The sequence below is a fragment of the Serinus canaria genome, chromosome 25 (assembly GCF_022539315.1).
Source record: "Serinus canaria isolate serCan28SL12 chromosome 25, serCan2020, whole genome shotgun sequence".
NCBI classification, from domain to species: Eukaryota; Metazoa; Chordata; class Aves; order Passeriformes; family Fringillidae; genus Serinus; species Serinus canaria.
Window position 1 is genome coordinate 9559972 of NC_066338.1, and position 19303 is coordinate 9579274.

The window sequence follows — 19303 nt, forward strand, 5'->3', positions numbered from 1 at the left end:
CGGTCCTGGTGGCAGGGAATGAAATGATTTAATGAGAAAAAAAGCGATTTATTGCCGAGGGCGCTGAGCCAGCGCCTGCAGCTGGACCCGAACCGGGCGGATTTGGGGAAAAAAAGGGAAAAAATCAGATTTCGGTGAACAAAGGGGTAAAATAAAGAACTACCGCCCAACGTGGGGCTCGAACCCACGACCCTGAGATTAAGAGTCTCATGCTCTACCGACTGAGCTAGCCGGGCTGCCAAAATACCGACTTTTTCACTTTTTTTTACTAAAAACAAAAAAAATTCGTTGGGTTTTTGCAAAGTGCCGAATTAATTAAAAATTAAACCGGCTTCCCTTTAAAAAAATATTTAATTAAGACCGAGAAATATAAAAGTATAGAATGTGAAACTTTCTGAAAATAATAAATTCATTTACTTATTGTACTAGATGGTGTATTGGCATCTACGGTATGTATTTATACATAAATCAGATACCGCATAATAAATTTGTTTATATACCTAAGTATCATTATTTCTACATTATTTTTAAAAATATATATTTTAGATTTATAAAAGCATATTAAAACATATGTATAACATCTTTGATATATTAAAATAGATCTTAATATATATTTTAATATATATTTTAATATATATTTACTATTTATATTTATTATATAAAATATATTTATTATATTTTAAAATAGAGTTTTTATGTTTATTGGTAACACAATTAATTTTAATTTTACGCATTATTTTAAAATATATATTTTAGATCTATAAAAGCATATATATATATTTAAAAAGCAGATATATATATATATATATACACATATTTTAAATATTAAAAAAAAAGGTTGGTCATAAAAATTACAGTCCCTGTTCCTCTGGAAGGAAGGAAAACCCCCCAAAAACCCCCAAAACCCCCCAAAATGCGGCGCCTTACCCAGCCGCGGCTCCTCGGGGCTCCGGGCGCCGCCGCCCCGCGCCCCCTTTATCCCCGCGCTGCCCCCGGGGCCAGAACGACCCCGGAGCGGGAACAATGGACAGACACCTGGACAAACAGCCCGGACAGACAGCCGGACACCCCCCCGGCCCCGCCCCCTTATCCCGCGCTGCCCCCGGGGCCAGAACGACCCCGGAGCGGGAACAATGGACAGACACCTGGACAAACAGCCCGGACAGACAGCCGGACACCCCCCCGGCCCCGCGCCCCCTTTATCCCCGCGCTGCCCCCGGGGCCAGAACGACCCCGGAGCGGGAACAATGCTGGGGACACCTGGACAAACAGCCCGGACAGACAGCCGGACACCGCCCCGCTCCCTCTGTCCCCCCCGGAACAGCCCCAAAACCCCCAAAATTGGCCAATCCCGCGCGGATTTTGGGGGGACGGAGCCGGAGCGCCCCGGGACCCGCGGCCCTGCCCGGGGGCTCCTCTCGGGGCTCAATTAGCGGCGGGGGTAATTAATTAGCAGGTAATTAATGCCCTGCCTCGCTGCTCCGGGCTGCGGCCGAGGCCCCCGGGCCGGCCCCACCCGCTGTTTGTGCGGCCGCCCGGGCGTGAAATTCCCGGTGCGCTCCAGGCGCTGCTTTTTGGGCTCAAATCCCAAATTTCTGTGTCCCAAACTCTCCTACATAAATAGAATAAAAATTTAAACTCTAAATTAATTAAGGAAAGGAGTAATAGATTAAAGAAATATAACAGATAAAGGGTAAAAGGTGTAATTTTGGGGTACATAAATAGAATAAAAAATTAAACCCTAAAAATAGTTAAGGAAAGGAGCAAGAGTTTTTAAAAAATAGAATAAATAAAGGGTAAATGTATAATTTTGGGTTACTAGATAGGAAAAAGAAGCCGCCCAACGTGGGGCTCGAACCCACGACCCTGAGATTAAGAGTCTCATGCTCTACCGACTGAGCTAGCCGGGCTGCTGGATGAGTTTTGTTCCTCAGCTCAACCAAACCCAAATCCGAGCTAAAAAAACTCAAAATTTTCGGGAATCCGGGCACAAGACGCGGCCCCTCCCGCTGCTGCTTCCGCTGAGGTCAAAACCTTAATTTTTTTAATTAATTTTTTTTTATAAATCCTAAAAAAACAAAGCGTTGATCCCTTTTAAAAACTTTCCCCCCCTCTTTCTAAAATTATTATTATTACTCCTTCTTCAATTATTATTTCCCTGTTCAATTACGGTTCCCTTTTTTCAATCTATTTCCCTTTTTCAATTTTCTTTAGGTTTTTTTGTTTATATATTCCTCGATAAAAGACGGACCTAGGGCGGGTGGAAGGGGAAGTCTGGCGGGGAAGGGAGAGGCACAAAAAGAGGAGGAGAGGGATATTTTGGGACTTCGGGAGATGTTAAATTCTGGAAAGATTGTGTAAAAAGGAAAAAAAAAAGGATTTGTTTTTTGACAAAAAGGACCCCTTCCCTGACCGGGAATCGAACCCGGGCCGCGGCGGTGAGAGCGCCGAATCCTAACCACTAGACCACCAGGGAGCTGCTTTGCATCTTCACCTTCCAAATTACGGCCTGCACAGAAAATTTTGGGTAAAATTCGCTGGAAAAAGGGTTTCTGTGCGTTTTGCCCCCTTTTCTTACCCTCCAATCAGTGAAATCCCCCGGATTTACCCCAAACCATCCTTGGCTCCTCCCCAGCGCCTTCTCAGGCACCTGGGAGGGCAGAAATTACCCCAAAAATCCCCTTTTTACCCCATTTGGGGCGCCCTGTCCCAAGCTAAAGTAGAATTGGGCAATTTTCCCGATTTCCCCCATTTTGGACTCATCCCGGTGCTTTCCACACAGGGGAAAGAGCCCCAGAATCCCCGAAAAAGCAAATTTTGGGCATTCCAGCAGGATCACCCCAACCCTCGGGTTCCACCCCAATTTTGGGTCATTTCACCGATTTCCCCCATTTTCCCCTCCAAACCCCAGTCCTGTGAGTGGGGGGATCACCCCAACCCTCGGGTTTCACCCCAATTTTGGGCCATTTTCCCCTCCCGACCCCAGCTCTGGGTGGATCAGTTCCAGCCCGGCTCTGCCCGGAGCGACAGGAATAAACCAGAGGAGGGCCAGGGGCTGAATTGCAGCGGGAATTTCTGGAACAATCGGAATTTGGGGGCCCAGAGCTCGGGCCAAGGCGGGAGGGAGCGCGAGGGACGCCCCCTCCGCCCTTTTCCCCTTTTCTTTGAGGTTTTTGCCCCAAACCCGCCGGGTTTGGGTCCCAGGGAAGGAATCCCTGCGCTGATTCCGTCCCGACGATTCGGACACCCCAAAACCCAGAAATTCGGACACCCCAAAACTCAGGACAGATTTGTTTTCTCCAGGTGGCCAAAGCTGAGCGGACCCGCTGGGAATTTGGGTCATTGAGAAATTCGGGCACCGCGCAAAACCACCCCAGCCCTGTAAAACCCGGGGAAGGAAGGAGGGGGAAATAAAATAAAGTAAGATAAGATAAAATAAGATAAAATAAGATAAAATAAAATAAAATATAGAATAGAATAAAATACAAAATAAAATAGAATAGAATAAAGTAAAATATAAAATAGAACAAAAAAATTAAATAAAATTCAAAAATAAAAATAATAAAATAAAATAAAATAAAATAAAATAAAATAAAATAAAATAAAATAAACCACCACCACCACCACTAATGATAATGATGATGATGATGATGATGATGATGATGATGATAATAATAATAATAATTATAATTATAATTATATTAGCAGCAGCAAAAAAAAGACACAAAACAAAGACAAAACTACCACCCCTGTTTCTGCCCGGTTTCGAACCGGGGACCTTTCGCGTGTGAGGCGAACGTGATAACCACTACACTACAGAAACTGCGTTCCGGTCGCTAATTGCGATTTTTTATGAATTTTATGCAGGTAAATTTCTTCTGGGAATTGTTCCCGAACAGCCCCAAACCTTGGGAGAAAAATCTTCCCTCGTGGACTCGGGTTCCTTCTTCCCTTTTCATTTATTCCCTTTTCATTTATTCTCTTTTCATTTATTCCCTTCTCTCTTTCCATTTATTCCCTTCTCTCTTTTCGCTCATTCCCTTACAATTTTAATTCCTTTGTCCCTTTTCATTCCAGCTGCCTTTGTGAAGGCCGTAAATAAATTGCAAAAAATAAAAAACGACCCCAAAACCCCCCAAAATTAAATCAACTTAAAATGAAATTGAGTTATTTTAAATTTATTTTGAGTTCTGCAGGATTTCTCCAGTTTTTGATCCTTTCCAGGCTGGGAGCGAAGCGTCCCGAGGCCGAAGGGCCGAGGGGATTTGGGGCGTTTTGTCAGATGTAGAAAATCACCAAAAATGGTGAAATTTAGTAAGCGAGCGTTCACTCGCTGGTGCAGAGGTCAGGATTCCCCGCGTTCACCGCCGCGGCGCGAGCTCGAGATTTTGTCCCTTTTGGGACAAAAAATTTTTGGGAATTTCGGCTGCTCCTGGGGCAACCTCACTCCCACGCTTTCCTAGGAAGTTCTGGAGATGTCGATTTGTCCGCAGGGAAAATATTTATGTGTAAATAAATAAAATTATAAATAAAATAAAATAAAATAAAATAAAATAAAATAAAATAAAATAAAATAAAATAAAATAAAATAAAATAAAATAAAATAAAATAAAATAAAATAAAATAAAATAAACTTAGATACAGTTTTAGAACTTTTATTTATGTGTAAACTTTATATTTATACAAATAAACATTTAAATATTATCAATTTAAAATATTTGTATAAATAACATAAATTTTTACATATAAAAACTTATAATAATTATATAAATGAGTATTTAAATATTATAAATTTGTAACATTTTAAATTTTATTTATATAAATATAAAGTGTATACATAAATAAAAATCTAAAATAATATTACAATAAAAATAAACTATATAAACAATATAATACTCTAATATTTTGCTATTAAATATAAATACATAAAATAAAATGAGCCAGGTCTGAGTTATAAATACGGATTTTTACCAGCGCAGGTAACGGAACAAAAATGAAACATTTTCTCCTATAAATGCGTCTCTTTCTATTTTCGGCTCTTCCCAGCTCCGGCGAGAAGGAATTTGGAGGAATTTTGGGAGACGAAAATAAATAAAAAGGAAATTTCCAGGGGCTGTTTCTGCCCGGTTTCGAACCGGGGACCTTTCGCGTGTGAGGCGAACGTGATAACCACTACACTACAGAAACGCGCCGTGAGTGAGGCTCCCAACTCAGCACCCTCAAAACCTAAAAAATAAACCTAAAAAACCCCAAAAAAACCTTAAAAAATCCTTCCCAAAATAATAAAAACCACGAAAAAAACAAACATAAAAGCAACAAGCAAAATATCCGATAAAGGCAACCTTCCACCCCAAAAAACCAAAAAAAAAACCCAAAAACCAAAGGAAAATCCCCCAGAATCCCATAAAAAACCCCCACCCCCCTGAAAAGACATAAAACCACGAAAAACAAACAAAAAAACCCCCCAAAAATTATTAAAAAACCAAGAAAATAAAACAAAACAAAACAAGTTTTAAAAAATCGCAAAAAATCTCCCAAAAAACAAACCAAAAAAAAATCGAAAAAACCCCAATCAAAAGCCCCTAAAAAAGCCCAAACAAAATCCGAAAATAAAAAACAAAAACCCAAACAAAAAAAAAAAAAAGAAAACAAACAAACAAACAAAAAAAAGCACTAAAATGGGCTAAAATGTATTTTTATTTAGTAAATGACAGCACTGTACCTAGCAGCCCGGCTAGCTCAGTCGGTAGAGCATGAGACTCTTAATCTCAGGGTCGTGGGTTCGAGCCCCACGTTGGGCGCAGACTTTTTTCATTTCATTTTATATTTTATTTTTTATTTTATTTTATTCTATTTTTTTACTTTATTTTATTTTATTTTATTTTATTTTCCCCTCTCCTCACCCCAATCTTATTCTTTCTTTATTTATTGCAATTTCCAAATTAATAATTTTTTTCTAAATTATTGTTGCTTTAAAATCATTATTCTTCCCCTGACATTCCCTATTTTTTTTTTTTAATTTCTGCTTTTAAAGTTATTGTCCCAGGTTTTGTTATTTCGTCCTTCTTGGAGTCATTTCTCCTTCTTGAAATTCTTGACAATAAACTAGATTACAGTGTTAGAGACTTTATTTATGTGTAAACTTTATTATGTATACAACTAACCATTTTAAATATTATCCATTTAAAATATTTGTATAAATACCATAAATTTTTTAATACATAACAAACTGTCGAATACTTAGATCTAAATGAGTATGTCAATAGTATAAATTTGTTAACATTTTAAATTTTATTTATATAAATCTAACGTGTATACATAAATAAAATCTAAAATAATATTACAATAAATGTAGAAACTATATAAACAATATCATACTCTAATATTTGGGCTATTAAATATAAAATACCTTAAATAAAAGGGAGCAAGGGCTGAGGTATAAAATACGGAGGATTTTTACCAGCGCAGGTAACGGAACAAAAATGACACATGTTTCGCCGTATAAATGCGTCTCTTTCTATTTTTGCGCGGACTCTTCCCAGCATCCGGCGAGAAGGACATTTGGAGGAATTTGGGAGACCGAAATAAATAATAAAACAATTCTCCAGGGGCTGTTTCTGCCCGGTTTACGAACCGGGACCTTTCGCGTGTGCGGCAGAACGTGATAACCCACGACAACTACAGAAACGCGCCGTGGAGCGAGGCTCCCACTCAGCACCCTCAAAACCTAAAAAACTAAACCTAAAACTCCCCAAAAAAAAACCTTAAAAATCCTTCCCAAAATGAATTAAAACCACGAAAAAAACAAACATAAAAGCAACAAGCACAATATCCGGATAATGGCAAACCTTCCGCCCCAAAAACCAACAAAAAAGACCAAAACACAGGAAAATCCCCCAGAATCCCAATAAAAAACCCCGCACCCCCCTGAAAAGACAGAAAACCACGAAAAAAACAAACAAAAAAAACCCCCAAAAATGTTAAAAAAAACCAAGGAAAATAAAACAAAACAAAACAAGTTTTAAAAAATGCGCAAAAAATCTCCCAAAAAACAAACAAAAAAAATCGAAAAAAAAACCCCAATCAAAGCCCCTAAAAAAAACCCAAACAAAATCCGAAAATAAAAAACAAAAACCAAACAAAAAAAAAAAAAGAAAACAAACAAAAAACAACAAAAAAGCACTAAAAAGGGCTAAAATATATTTTTACTTAGTAAATGACACATTGTGCCAGGCCGCCCGGCTTAGCTCAGTCGGTAGACGAGCATGAGACTCTTAATCTCAGGGTCGTGGGTTCGAGCCCCACGTTGGGCGCAGACGTTTTTCATTTCATTTTATATTTACTTTTTATTTTATTTTATTCTATTTTTTACTGATGATTTATTTATTTTCCCCTCTCCTCACCCAATCTTATATTTTCTTATTTATTGCATTGCCAACTAATAATTTTTTTGCTAAATTATTGTTGCGTTTAAAATCATTATTCTTCCCCGGACATTCCTATTTTTTTTTTAATTTCTGCTTTTAAAGTTATTGTCCAGGTTTTGTTATTTCGTCCTTCTTGGAGTCATTTCTCCTTCTGGGAAAATTCTTGCTCCTTTTCTAAATCCTTTGGCTTTGTGAATTATTGTTCCTTTTTAAATACAATAAAATAGAAAATAAAATAAAATGAAATGAAAATAAAATAATTATAAAATAAAGTAAAATTAAATCAAGTGAAGTAAATAAAAGAATTATCAAATATAAGTGAAATAAAATATAAAATAAAATAAAATTAAAATAATTGTAAAATAAATAAAGTGAAATAAAAAAAATAGAGTATAATATATAAAGTATAATATAATATGAGTATAAGTATATAAGATAAGAATAAGAATAAGAATAAGAATAAGAATAAGAATAAGAAAGAGAGAATAAGAATAACATACCTCACAAGTCAAATAAGAGTAAATAAAATAATTAAATAAGAATAACTAAGGATAAGAATAAGAATAAATAAAAGTAAAAATACCAATAAACGAATAAACTTAAGATTAAGACAATAACTGAATAAGCAATACGCCTCCGCCTCCGAAGAATAAGAAGAAAATAGACACAGAATAAGAAATTAAGAAAAAGATAAAAATAAAAATAAAAAATAAGAAATAAATAAAAAAAAATAAAAATAAAAATAAAAATAAAAAAACCCAACCGCCTCCCCCGAGGAAAGGAAATCCCCCGGATGATTTTTTGGCTCCCCGATCAGCCCCGCTCCGCCCCTGAGCGCCGCCGTCAGGATGGCCGAGTGGTCTAAGGCGCCAGACTCAAGGATCTCCTTCCCTCGGGACTTCTGGTCTCCTCCTGGAGGCGTGGGTTCGAATCCCACTCCTGACAGGGCCGAGCTTTTGAAAATCTAACTAAAATTCCCTTTTCCTTCCTGCGCTCTCCTTCTTTCAATTACTGCTCCTCCAGAAATTGGTACTTCCCTTTTGAAGTTGATTATTATCCCTCCATAAATTATTATTTCCCTTTTGAAGTTGATTATTATCCCTCCATAAATTATTCCTTTGAAGTTGATTAATCCCTCCATAAATTATATTTCCCTTTGAAGTTGATTATTACCTCCATAAATTATTTCCCTTTTAGTCTCCTGCTTCCCTTTTTAAATCATTGTTCCCATTTTCAAAACATTCATCTCCCTCTAAAAATTATCTTTCCCTCCTAAAACTGCAATTCCTTTTCCAATCATTATCCCTCTTTTTTGAAGTATTCATCCCCTGGAACGCTTTTACAAACTATTAGTTATAATATTTTTTCCAGCAATTTTTTTTTTCAAACTATTATTCATAATACTTTTTTTTCAATCTATTATTTGTAATAATTTTTCAAACTATTATTTATAATTTTTTTCAAGCTATTATTTAATAATTTTTTCAAACTATTATTTATAATATTTTTCAAGCTATTATTATAATATTTTTTCCAAACTATTATTTATAATTTTTTTTCAAACTATCATTTATAATGTTTTTTCAAGCTATTATTTATAATACTTTTTTCAAGCTATTATTTATAATTTTTCTTTCAAACTATTATTTATAATAATTTTTTCAAGCTATTATTTATAATATTTTTAAACTATTATTTCTAATAATTTTTTCAAGCTATTATTTATAATATTTTTAAACTATTATTTATAATAATTTTTTCAAGCTATTATTTATAATATTTTAAACTATTATTTATAATAATTTTTCAAACTATTAGTTATAATTTTTTTCAAGCTATTATTTATAGTATTTTTTCAAGCTATTATTTATAATGCTTTTTTGCATTATTCCAGTCACCAAAGGATCGTTCCTTTTTCAGATTTTTTTCCTCCTTTTCCACATTTTCGTTCTTTTTCAGGAATGTGAAATCGTTCCCTGTTACTCTTCCCAACCCAAAATGAACAATTAACCCCTCCGTGATTGGATTTCAGCTTCCAGCCCCAATTATTTCAGCGCGGCTGGAACACGCCTTTCGTACAAACGTCACCAAAAAGAAACTCAATCAGCATTATTGCTCATTTATTCATTTATTCATTTATTTAATTGTCGCTGGGTAACAGAAGGCGCCGGGGCGGGCGGAAGGGGGGAGGGGACGAGGCACAAAAAAAGGAGGAGAAAAGGGTTTTTTGGGGGGTTTGGAGATTATTTAAACAGGAGTAGATTTTTTTCCAAATAAATGAATTTTTTTTTAGCGAAATTAAAAAGTTGATTCCCTGACCGGGAATCGAACCCGGGCCGCGGCGGTGAGAGCGCCGAATCCTAACCACTAGACCACCAGGGATGCACGAAAACAGCTTTGTCGCCTAAAAACACGAGCTAAGTTAACGATTTTTGGGTCGAATTCACCAAGAAAAGGTCACTGAGTGTCTTTTCCCCTTCCTTGCTCACCCTCCAAAAGGTAAAAGCCCCTCACAGCCCTGGAACCAACATCTCCCTGAATTCCCCCGGCAGGAAATGGGAGATGGTGGAAAGGATGGAGAAATAGTCGAGAAATGATGGAAAAATTATGGAGAAATTATGGGGAAATGAGAGAGAAGTGATGGAGAAATGATGGAGGAAATGATGGAGAAATGAGGGAGAAATTATGGAGAAATGAGGGAGAAATGAGGGACAAAATAGTCGAGAAATGAGGGAGAAATGATGGAGAAAATTATGGAGAAAATTATTGAGAAAATTATCGAGAAAATTATTGAGAAAAGATGGAGAAATGATTGAGAAAATTATGGAGAAATTATGGAGAGATAATGGAGAAGATGATGGACAAATGATGGACAAAATGATCGAGAAATATTATGGAGAAATTGTGGAGAAAATGATCAAGCCATGATGGAGAAATGATCAAGAAATGATGGAGGAAATTATTGAGGAAAGATGGAGAAATGATCGAGAAAATTATAGAGAAATTATGGAGAAAATTGTGGAGAACTGATGGAGAAATGATCAAGAAATGATGGAGGAAATTATGAAAAAATGATGGAGACAATGATGGAGAAATTATGGAGAAAATGATCGAGACATGATGGAGAAATGATCAAGAAAAGATGGAGAGAATTATTGAGAAAAGATGGAGAAATGTTTGAGAAAATTATAGAAAAATTAGGGAGAAAATAACACAGAAAATGATGGAGAAATGATGGAGAAAATTATGGAGAACTGATGGATAAATTATGGAGAATATGATCAAGAAAAGGTGGAGAAAATTATTGAGAAATGATGGAGAAATTATGAAGAAATTATGGAGAAAATTATTGAGAAATTATGGAGAAATTATGAAGAAATTATGGAGAAAATTACTGAGAAAAGCGGGAGAAAAGATTGAGAAAATTATAGAGAAATTAAGGAGAAAATAATGCAGAAAATTATGGAGAAATGATGGAGAAAATGATGGAGAAATTATGGAGAAAATGATGGAAAAATGATCAAGAAATGAGGAAGAAATGATGGAGAAAATTATGGAGAAATTATGGAGAAATGATCAAGAAATTATGTAGGAAATTATGAAGAAATGATGGAGAAAATGATGGAGGGATTATGGAGAAATGATGGAAATTTATGAAGAAATTATGTAGAAATGATGGAGAAATGATGGAGAAATGATGGAGAAATGAGGGAAATTTGTGAAGAAATTATGGAGAAAATGATGGAGAAATGATGGAGAAATGAGGGAAATTTGTGAAGAAATTATGGAGAAAATGATGGAGAAATTATGGAGAAAATGATGGAGAAATGATGGAGAAATGAGGGAAATTTATGAAGAAATTATGGAGAAAATGATGAAGAAATGACGAAGAAATGATGGAAATGACAGAAATGATGGCAAACCACGGAAAAGGGTCAATTCCCCCCCCCCGCGGGGGGCTCAGGGGCACAGCAGCCGGAGCTGGCACCCCCTGCCCAGGCAGAGCAGGGGCAGCAGCCGCTCGCCCCCGAAGGTGCCCGCGGCGAAGGCGAACATTGGCACCGCCCGGGCCGCGTCCAGGAACGCCACTCGCCCGCCCTCGTAGTCCAGGCAGACCCCGACCACCCGCGGGGCCTCGGGCAGCGCGATGGGCACGCTGGGCGATGCCAGGGCCTGGCACTGCCCCCCGCAGCGCCCCACGGCCCAGACGCCGCGCTCGGGCCGGACGCTGAGCCGGCCCTTCCTGGGCACCGAGGCCGCGGCCACGCCGAGGGCCCAGGCGCTGCCCTGGCACACCTGCACCTCCCAGTAGTGGCGCCCGGCGGTGAAGCCCTGGCACGCCAGCACGCAGCGAGAGGCGTCGAAGCGAGCGGGGAGGTCGGGCACGGCTCTGCGGGCACCCTCCCAGCGGGCACACTTCAGGTCCTCCGAGAGTGCCAGGCGGGGATGGGCAGTGTCGGGGTCCAGCGTCAGGGTGACTGCCAGGGACGGAGGGCACGGCTGTCACCCGAGGATCGAGCCCTCAGGGATTGGGGGGGGGGGGGTTGTGCCACCTTGGGTGGGGTTTGTGCCACCTTTGGGTGGGTTTGTGCCACCTTTGGGTGGGTTTGTGCCACCTTTGGGGTCGGGTTTGTGCCACCTTTAGGGTCGGGTTTGTGCCACCTTTGGGTGGGGTTTGTGCCACCTTTGGGTGGGGTTTGTGCCACCTTTGGGTGGGGTTTGTGCCATGTTTGGGGTTGGGTTTTTGCCTCCTTGGGGTTGGGTTTGTCCCACATTTTCCCATTTGGGAGGCTCCAGGGGTGGCGGGGTTGGGTCAGGGTTAGGCTGAGGGTCAGGTTTAGGTTTAGGGTGGAAAAGTCAGCAAAGGGAGAAAATGATGGGGAAAACTATGGAGAAATTATGGTCAAATGATGGAGAAAATGATGGAGAAATTATGGAGAAAATATGGATAAATGATGGAGAAATTATGGTCAAATTATGGAGAAAATGATGGAGAAATGATGGAGAAAATACGGATAAATTATGGAGAAATTATGGTCAAATTATGGAGAAATTATGGAGGAATTATGGACAAATTATGGACAAATTTTGGAGAAATTATGGAGAAAATATGGATAAATGATGGAGAAATTATGGAGGAATTTTGGAGAAAATGATGGAGAAATTTTGGAGGAATTATGGAGAAAATTATGGAGGAATTTTGGAGGAATTTTGGAGGAATTTTGGAGGAATGAGGCTCTGGAGTGTGGGGGATTTTGCTGTTCCCTGGGGGTGTCCCACACCTTCCCCTTCTGAATCTGCCACCTGGAAATATCTGGGATTTTCACCTTTTTGGGGTGATTCCCAAAGGTGGCACCGACCCCTCCCCGGGTCCCTCCGTACCTTGGAATTTCCTCAGCATCTCCCTGAGGGTGGCGTTTTCCTGGGGCAGCTCCCGGGGCTCCTCTGCCGGCTCTGCCGGGGCCTCCTCGGGCTCCTCCAGCTGCTCCTCCAGCCTGGAATCCGGGAAAAGATTTTCTCCAGGAAAAGATTTTCTCCAGGAAAAGATTTTCGCCAGGAGCAGCCGCTGGGGAGGCTTGGGAGGCCCCTTCCAGCCCAAACCACCCCAAATTTCCCCCATTTTTTCAATCCCGTTCCTGTTTTGGCGTCTCCAGGAGGGTTTTGGGATCGGCTCCTCCTGGAGAAGGTTTGGTGACCCGGCCAGGGCTGGGGAGTCCCTGGAGGTGAAGATTTCCTGCCCGTGGAAATCGGGGAATTAAATGGATTTTCCTCCTTCCCACCCAGCCCCGAGGGGACACAACCAGGTCTGTTAAAGGTTAAAATTCCAATTCCCTCAGAATTTAACCCTGTCCGCTGCTGGCTCCCACTTTTTGAGGAGGGGAATCCATCCCACCCCTCCAGGAGCAGGGGGGGCTCTCCCGGGTGCCGCCACCCCCCGGACCCCGACCCTGCTCTGCAGCTGTGACCCAGCTGTGCCCGTGCCCACCCCACACGGGTGCCAGGGGTGCCGGGGGTCTGGGGTCCTCCAGCCGCGGGCACAAACCCGGAGAAGGTGCCAGGAAGGCAGGCGAGGAGCCACAAACCTGCTCAGGATGTCTCTGCTGTCCTGCGGGGGGGAGACAGACAGACAGACAGACAGACAGACGGACAGACAGACAGACGGACGGACGGACAGGTCAGGGTGGAGCCAGCCCGGGGAGGGCTCCGGGACGCTGAGGGATTCGGATCTGCGGGAATTCAGGTGAGGTCGGGGCAGCCTCGAGAGCACCTGGGGTGATCAGGGTCACCCCCAGCCCAGGGGGGCGGCTCGGGGGGATTCGGTCGGGGGGGGGATTCGGTCTGGGGGGGGGATTCGGTCTGGGGGCTCTGCCCGGCCCCTCCCTGCCCCAACCTGGGATTCCCTTTGGGATCCATTTGGGATTCTTTTGGGATGGCTCGGGGGGATTCGGTCTGGGGGCTCTGCCCGGCCCTCCGTGCCCAAACCTGGGATTCTCTTTGGGATCTCTTTGGGATCTCTTTGGGATCCGTTTGTGGGGCGGCTCGGGGGCCTCACCTGCAGCAGCTCCCAGGGCGGCTGCCGGCATTTCTCCTCCAGCTCCTGGATCTGCTGTGCCACGGCGGAGATCTGCGCCGAGAGCCTGCCGAGGGTCTCCTCCTGCCTCCGCACGATGTCCCGGTCCAGCTGGGCCAGCCGGGCCAGCAGGAGCCGCTCCTGCTCCTCCAGGAGCTGCTGCAGCTCCCGGACCCGGGACCGGACCCGCTGCCGCTCCGCGTCCACCCGCTCCTGCCACGGGAACGCGAGGGGCTGGGGGCGATGGGGAGGGGGGAAACGCCCGCAGGGTGGGCTTGGGGGGGGATTGTCACCACCAGGGTCCTGGCAAAGCCTGGGGAGGATCGAGAGATTTTTTTTTTTTTTTTAATTTTTTTTTTTTTTGGCCATTTCCAGGCGGGGATCGCTGGCAAAGCATTTTCCCATTATTTTCCCATTTTCCCATTATTTTCCCATTTTCCCATTTTCCCTTTGCATCCAAAGGGCTCCGGACCTTTGGACCAGGGAAGGTGCAAACTGAACCCATAAACAGATTAGTGGGTGGTGGAGATGGGGGAAAGGGAAAACGAGGCCAAAAAAAAGCAGGAATCGGGTGATTCCCGTTTTCTGCCTCTCGGTGGGGGGAATCTGGGGATGCGCCCCCCCCTCCGTGAGCACGTGGAGGGAGGCAAAGATCCGCGATAACCCGGAAAAAATCCAGGTTTAGGTTGGATAACCAAACCCACGGCGGGAAATTCCTGCCGGTGAGGGCGGTGGCGGGCGCAGGTAGCCCAGGTGTGTCCCCACATCCCCAACCCCCCCCGGCCGCAGGGACAGGGGAAGGGTCGCCCACCAGCAAGTCCGAGCTCTTCCCCTCCTCCGCCGCCTTCAGCCCCAGCATCTTCTCCCTCCTGTCCCTGAGGATCTGCGCGTGAGCCTGGAGTTTCTCCTGGGCGGAGGAGAAGCGCGGGGTCGGTGCCTGGGGACGGGGATGGGGGCGGCTGTCCCCCAACAGGGAAATCCAGACTTTTCCAAGGAAAACGGGGCTCGCCTGGCCTCCCCCTCCTCCCTCCTCCTCCCTCACCCCCAGCGACCCCCGCCCGCGCCCACCTTGTGCTCCTGCGCCGCTTCCTCGAGGGGCACGGCGGCGTGCAGCCGGTGCTCCGGGGCCTCGCGGCAGGCGCGGCACAGCGGGCGCTGCTCCTCCTCGCAGAACAGCTTCAGAGCCCGGCCGTGCCTCGGGCACAGCCGCCCGCCGGCCCCGCCGCGCCCGCCCAGGCTGAGGCGCTGCGCGATGCGGATGATGCCCGCCAGCTCCGGGTTGGGCCTCAGGCTGCGCTCCGGGGCCGCCTCCCGGCACCGCGGGCACGGGAAGCTGTCCCGGCAGCTCCGCCAGCAGCGCTCGATGCACGGGCGGCAGAAGTTGTGCCCGCAGTGGATGGACACGGGCTCCTGGAAGAGGCCGAGGCACAGCGGGCAGGAGGCTGAGGCGCGGAGCTGCTCCGCGGCCATGGCGGCACCGGCACCGGCACCGGCGCCGCCACGGCACCGGCACCGGCCAGCTTCCACTTCCCCAGCGGCCGCACTGGCACCGGCCCGGTTCCGCTTCCCCCGCGGCCGCACCGGCACTGGCCCGGTTCCGCTTCCCCCGCACCGGCACTGGCCCGGTTCCGCTTCCCCCGCACCGGCACCGGCCCGGTTCCGCTTCCTGCCGGTGCCCGGGCTGATGGAGAGAGCGGAGCGGCTGCGCTGCTGAGATGAGCCGGGCTGGGCGCCGGGCGTGGCGCGGGGTTGTTGGGCACCGGGGCTAATCCTGGCTTGGCACCGGGGCTAATACCGGGCTTGGCACCGGGGCTAATACGGGGCTTGGCACCGGGTTTGGCACCGGGGCTAATACCGGGTTTGATACTGGATTCGGCACCGGGTCTAACACCGGGCTTGGCACCGGGTTGTTTGGCACCGGGTCTAACACCGGGTCTAACACCGGGTCCAATACCGGGCTTGGCACCGGGTCTAATGCCGGGTTTGGCACCAGCTCGTTTGGCACCGGGTCTAATACCGGTTTTGATACTGGGTTTGGCACCGGGTCTAATGCCGGGTTTGGCACCGGATTTGGCACCGGGTCTAACACCGGGTTTGACACCGGGTCTAACACCGGGTTTGACACCGGGTGCAGCCGAGCCGGAGAGGGACAGGGACTCCTCCCCTCCCTCCCACCGGGCTGGCAGGAGATGAAATGGAAATTAAACTTCATTCACCATTTACCGGCCGGGTTGGAATCCACCTGCGGCTCCTTTTTCACTCCTTTCTCCCCCAAAAAACACCCGGGCAAAGCCAGAGGCGGCCCGACCCCCCCAGGTCTCCCTCGAGGCGCGAACCAGGAACCAGCCTGGTTTCGCTGCTTTCGGTTTATTCATTTTAAATTCGCTCCTCGATAAACTCAATTCTAAATTAAACGCGAGTTTAATTTATTGAGCATTGATAAGGGCATTATTAACACTCGAGTGTTAATGAAGGGCAGGGCCGTGGGGATGGAGCTCGGAGCGGTTCTGGCTCATCCCGGGCTGCTCATTCCCGATGCTCCGCATCCCAAAACTCCCGACCCCGTCACCCCCACCCGCGCGAGCGCCAAAATTCAAAAATTCTTTGATTGTTCCTTTCGCTTCTCCTTTCTCACAGGAAATCGCCTCTCTCAGGGCTCGGGGCTGACCACAAACCTTCCCATTTTTAACTCTCCTTTTTTCCACGAGCCCCCCCGACCACCGCGGTCACTGCGGAGCCCCCGAGTGCAGAAGCCACCGGAACTCGGGGACGGAACCGAAGCGATTTTTTTGGGGCTTTTTTGGTTTTTTGTTTAGGAAATCGGTCCGAAACTCCCCCGCCGTTAATTCTGCGCGGGAGTTTTGGGGGGGTTCCGGTTTTTCCGGTGCTCGGAACATTCAGACTGAAACCTGGGGGCGGCTTCGCGCTCAAAACACCTTTTTTTTAAATTTTCTTTTCTTTTTTTTTGGTTAATCTTGGGCTAAGGCTGATTTATGGGGGGGTGAGGCGTGCGGAGAGTTGGGATGGATCAGGATCCCCTTTCCCAGCCATTTCCCTCCTCGATTATCCGTGAAATCCGCGATTTTCAGGGCGCAAGGCTCGGTTTGGGTGAGGAGAGATTTGCTCAGCGCCCGAGGGAAGGAAAATCGGCGATCCAAGATTTCCCAAGGATTTGGCTCAATTGCTCGGAGGTGCGGGCAGATCCAGGGCTGGGTTCACCCTGCCTCCTTTCCGAGCCGTTTCGGGGCAAAAATACCTCAATAAAAATTCCCCCAAAAACATAAATTTAAATTAAAACCAAAAATATTGAAGGACAAGGGCGGGAGGTTCCAGCCGGATGCAGGCGGACCCCGGGGGTCGCATCCAGCAGAGCCCAGAGAATCCCCTCGGCCACCAGCCGAAATTTGGGGTGCACGAGGTGGGAGCGGGGTCCCATTCCCACCCCCCTTCCATGGGGGTCTCACCCTCGGGACCCCCCTCTTTTCCCACCCCCCTTCCATGGGGGTCTCACCCTCGGGACCCCCCTTTTCCATGGGGGTCTCACCCTCGGGACCCCTCTTTTCCATGGGGGTCTCACCCTTGGGTACCCCCTTTTTCCCACCCCCCATCCATGGGGGTCTCACCCTCGGGACCCCCCTTCCCAAACCCTCACTCCTCGTCGGGCTGTGGATCCCGGGAATTCCACACGGGACCAGAGGTTTGGGACCGGGATTTTGGGCCAAATCGGGAGGATTTTGGCCACCTCCCACCCTCTATCCTCAGCCCCACTCGGGGGCAGGATTTTGGGTCCAATCTGGAGGATTTTGGCCACCTCCCACTCTCCATCCTCAGCCCCACTCGGGGGCAGGAAGGCGACGCCTCCGCCGGTGCGGGGGGAACCGAGAGCGGCGCCCCGGCAGCCCCGGCAGCCCCGGCAGCCCCGGTAGCCCCGGAGCCCCGGCAGCCCCGGCAGCCCCGGCAGCCCCGGAGCCCCGGCAGCCCCGGGAGCCCCGGCAGCCCCGGCAGCCCCGGCAGCCCCGGAGCCCCGGGAGCCCCGGTAGCCCCGGCAGCCCCGGCAGCCCCGGCAGCCCCGGCAGCCCCGGAGCCCCGGCAGCCCCCCGAGCCCCTCGGAGCCATGGCCGAGCTGCCGGGCGAGGCCTCCTGCCCCATCTGCCGGGAATATTTCCGCGAGCCCGTGTCCATCCACTGCGGGCACCACTTCTGCCGCCCGTGCATCGAGCGCCGCTGGGAGCGGCCCGCGGCGGAATTCGCCTGCCCGCGGTGCCGGGAGGCGGCCCCGCAGCGGAGCCTCCGCCCGAGCCGCGAGCTGGAGCGGGTGCTGGAGATCGCCCGGCGCCTGAGCCGCGGGGCAGCGCTGGCAGCCCAGGAGGAGGAGGAGGAGGATGAGGAGGAGGATGAGGAGGAGGAAGGCTGCCAGAAGCACCGGGAGCCGCTGGAGGTTTTCTGCAAGGAGGACGGAGCTCTGCTGTGCGCGATCTGCCGCGAGTCGCGGGCGCACCGCGCGCACACGGTGCTGCCGCTGCCGGAGGCCGTGCGGGACTACGAGGTACGGGGGGCGGCTTCGAGGCAGAAAAGCCCCCCGGGATTGCCCCCCGTGCCCCCAGACCCTTCAAAGGGACGGGAGACGCTCCGCTGCTTCTGCTCTCTCTGTTCTCGGCCGAGCCGGGAGGGAGCGGGGTCTTCCTCCTTCTCCTCTCCTCCTCCTCCTTCTCCTTCTCCTCCTTCTCCTCCTCCTCCTCCACCTGCCCATCCCTAAATCTGCAGGAATTGGGCACAAAGATCGGGAATGTTCTCCCGGCGGGGAAGGAGAACCCGGAGCTGCCCCCGCGCCCCGAGCCCCTGCCCGGAGCGAGGCTCCGAGGCCGCCCCCAGCCCCAGAAAAACGCGGTTCTTGTTTTTCCTCCCCTCAGGAGCAAATCCAGGCGCGGCTGCAAACCCTGGAGGACTCCCGGGACAAACTCCTGCAGCTCCGGGAGGCTGAAATGAGGAGAAACTGGGAGTATTTGGTAAACGCTCCGGCGCGGCGGGGCGGGGGTGTCCCCGGATGGATTCAGAGGGGCGGGGGTCCCTCTCCGTGGCGGGGCTTGGACTCCCCCTGCCCTCCCACCCGCAGGAGCAGACCGAGGCGAGCGGCGCCGGGTCCTGGCCCGGTTCCGAGGGCTGGGCCTGGCCCTGGAGGAGCTCTGCGGGCGCCTCCTGGCCCGGCTGCGGCGCCTGGAGCGCGGCATGGCCGAGGCGCAGGAGGAGAAGGTGACGAGGCTGACGGAGGAGATCTCCCGGCTGGAGAGCCGCGTCCAGGAGCTGG

General features: G+C 47.4%; 2 protein-coding genes and 9 non-coding genes across 11 annotated transcripts; 4 read left to right on the forward strand and 7 right to left on the reverse strand.

Annotated features, from left to right (window-relative positions):
• Positions 1 to 163: 163 nt before the first annotated feature.
• On the reverse strand, positions 164 to 236 carry TRNAK-CUU (transfer RNA lysine (anticodon CUU)). The gene has a single exon. It is a non-coding gene; the product is annotated as a tRNA-Lys (tRNA).
• A 1601-nt stretch (positions 237 to 1837) lies between these two features.
• Positions 1838 to 1910, reverse strand: TRNAK-CUU (transfer RNA lysine (anticodon CUU)). The gene has a single exon. It is a non-coding gene; the product is annotated as a tRNA-Lys (tRNA).
• A 494-nt stretch (positions 1911 to 2404) lies between these two features.
• Positions 2405 to 2476, reverse strand: TRNAE-CUC (transfer RNA glutamic acid (anticodon CUC)). The gene has a single exon. It is a non-coding gene; the product is annotated as a tRNA-Glu (tRNA).
• A 1274-nt stretch (positions 2477 to 3750) lies between these two features.
• On the reverse strand, positions 3751 to 3823 carry TRNAV-CAC (transfer RNA valine (anticodon CAC)). Its single transcript has one exon. It is a non-coding gene; the product is annotated as a tRNA-Val (tRNA).
• Positions 3824 to 5114: 1291 nt separating this feature from the next.
• TRNAV-CAC (transfer RNA valine (anticodon CAC)) lies at positions 5115 to 5187 on the reverse strand. Its single transcript has one exon. It is a non-coding gene; the product is annotated as a tRNA-Val (tRNA).
• Positions 5188 to 5728: 541 nt separating this feature from the next.
• Positions 5729 to 5801, forward strand: TRNAK-CUU (transfer RNA lysine (anticodon CUU)). Its single transcript has one exon. It is a non-coding gene; the product is annotated as a tRNA-Lys (tRNA).
• Positions 5802 to 7236: 1435 nt separating this feature from the next.
• On the forward strand, positions 7237 to 7313 carry TRNAK-CUU (transfer RNA lysine (anticodon CUU)). The gene has a single exon. It is a non-coding gene; the product is annotated as a tRNA-Lys (tRNA).
• A 956-nt stretch (positions 7314 to 8269) lies between these two features.
• Positions 8270 to 8372, forward strand: TRNAL-CAA (transfer RNA leucine (anticodon CAA)). Its single transcript is given in 2 exon segments — positions 8270 to 8307; positions 8327 to 8372. It is a non-coding gene; the product is annotated as a tRNA-Leu (tRNA).
• Positions 8373 to 9560: 1188 nt separating this feature from the next.
• LOC103821971 (E3 ubiquitin-protein ligase TRIM39-like) lies at positions 9561 to 15709 on the reverse strand. The gene is made up of 6 exons (XM_050984046.1): positions 15067 to 15709; positions 14810 to 14905; positions 13981 to 14211; positions 13511 to 13533; positions 12810 to 12922; positions 9561 to 11905 (listed from the first exon to the last, which is right to left on the reverse strand). The coding sequence occupies exons 1-6, from the start codon at positions 15466 to 15468 to the stop codon at positions 11388 to 11390; spliced, it is 1383 nt and encodes a 460-aa protein (XP_050840003.1). The 5' UTR covers positions 15469 to 15709; the 3' UTR covers positions 9561 to 11387.
• Positions 9738 to 9809, reverse strand: TRNAE-CUC (transfer RNA glutamic acid (anticodon CUC)). Its single transcript has one exon. It is a non-coding gene; the product is annotated as a tRNA-Glu (tRNA).
• A 2403-nt stretch (positions 15710 to 18112) lies between the features above and the next one.
• LOC115483869 (E3 ubiquitin-protein ligase TRIM7-like) lies at positions 18113 to 19302 on the forward strand (the record flags this gene model as incomplete). Its single annotated transcript, XM_050984792.1, is given in 4 exon segments — positions 18113 to 18544; positions 18909 to 19004; positions 19112 to 19121; positions 19124 to 19302. Coding segments are annotated over 4 exon segments (717 nt in total), but the record flags the coding sequence as incomplete, so codon positions are not given.
• Between the last annotated feature and the right edge of the window lies 1 nt (position 19303).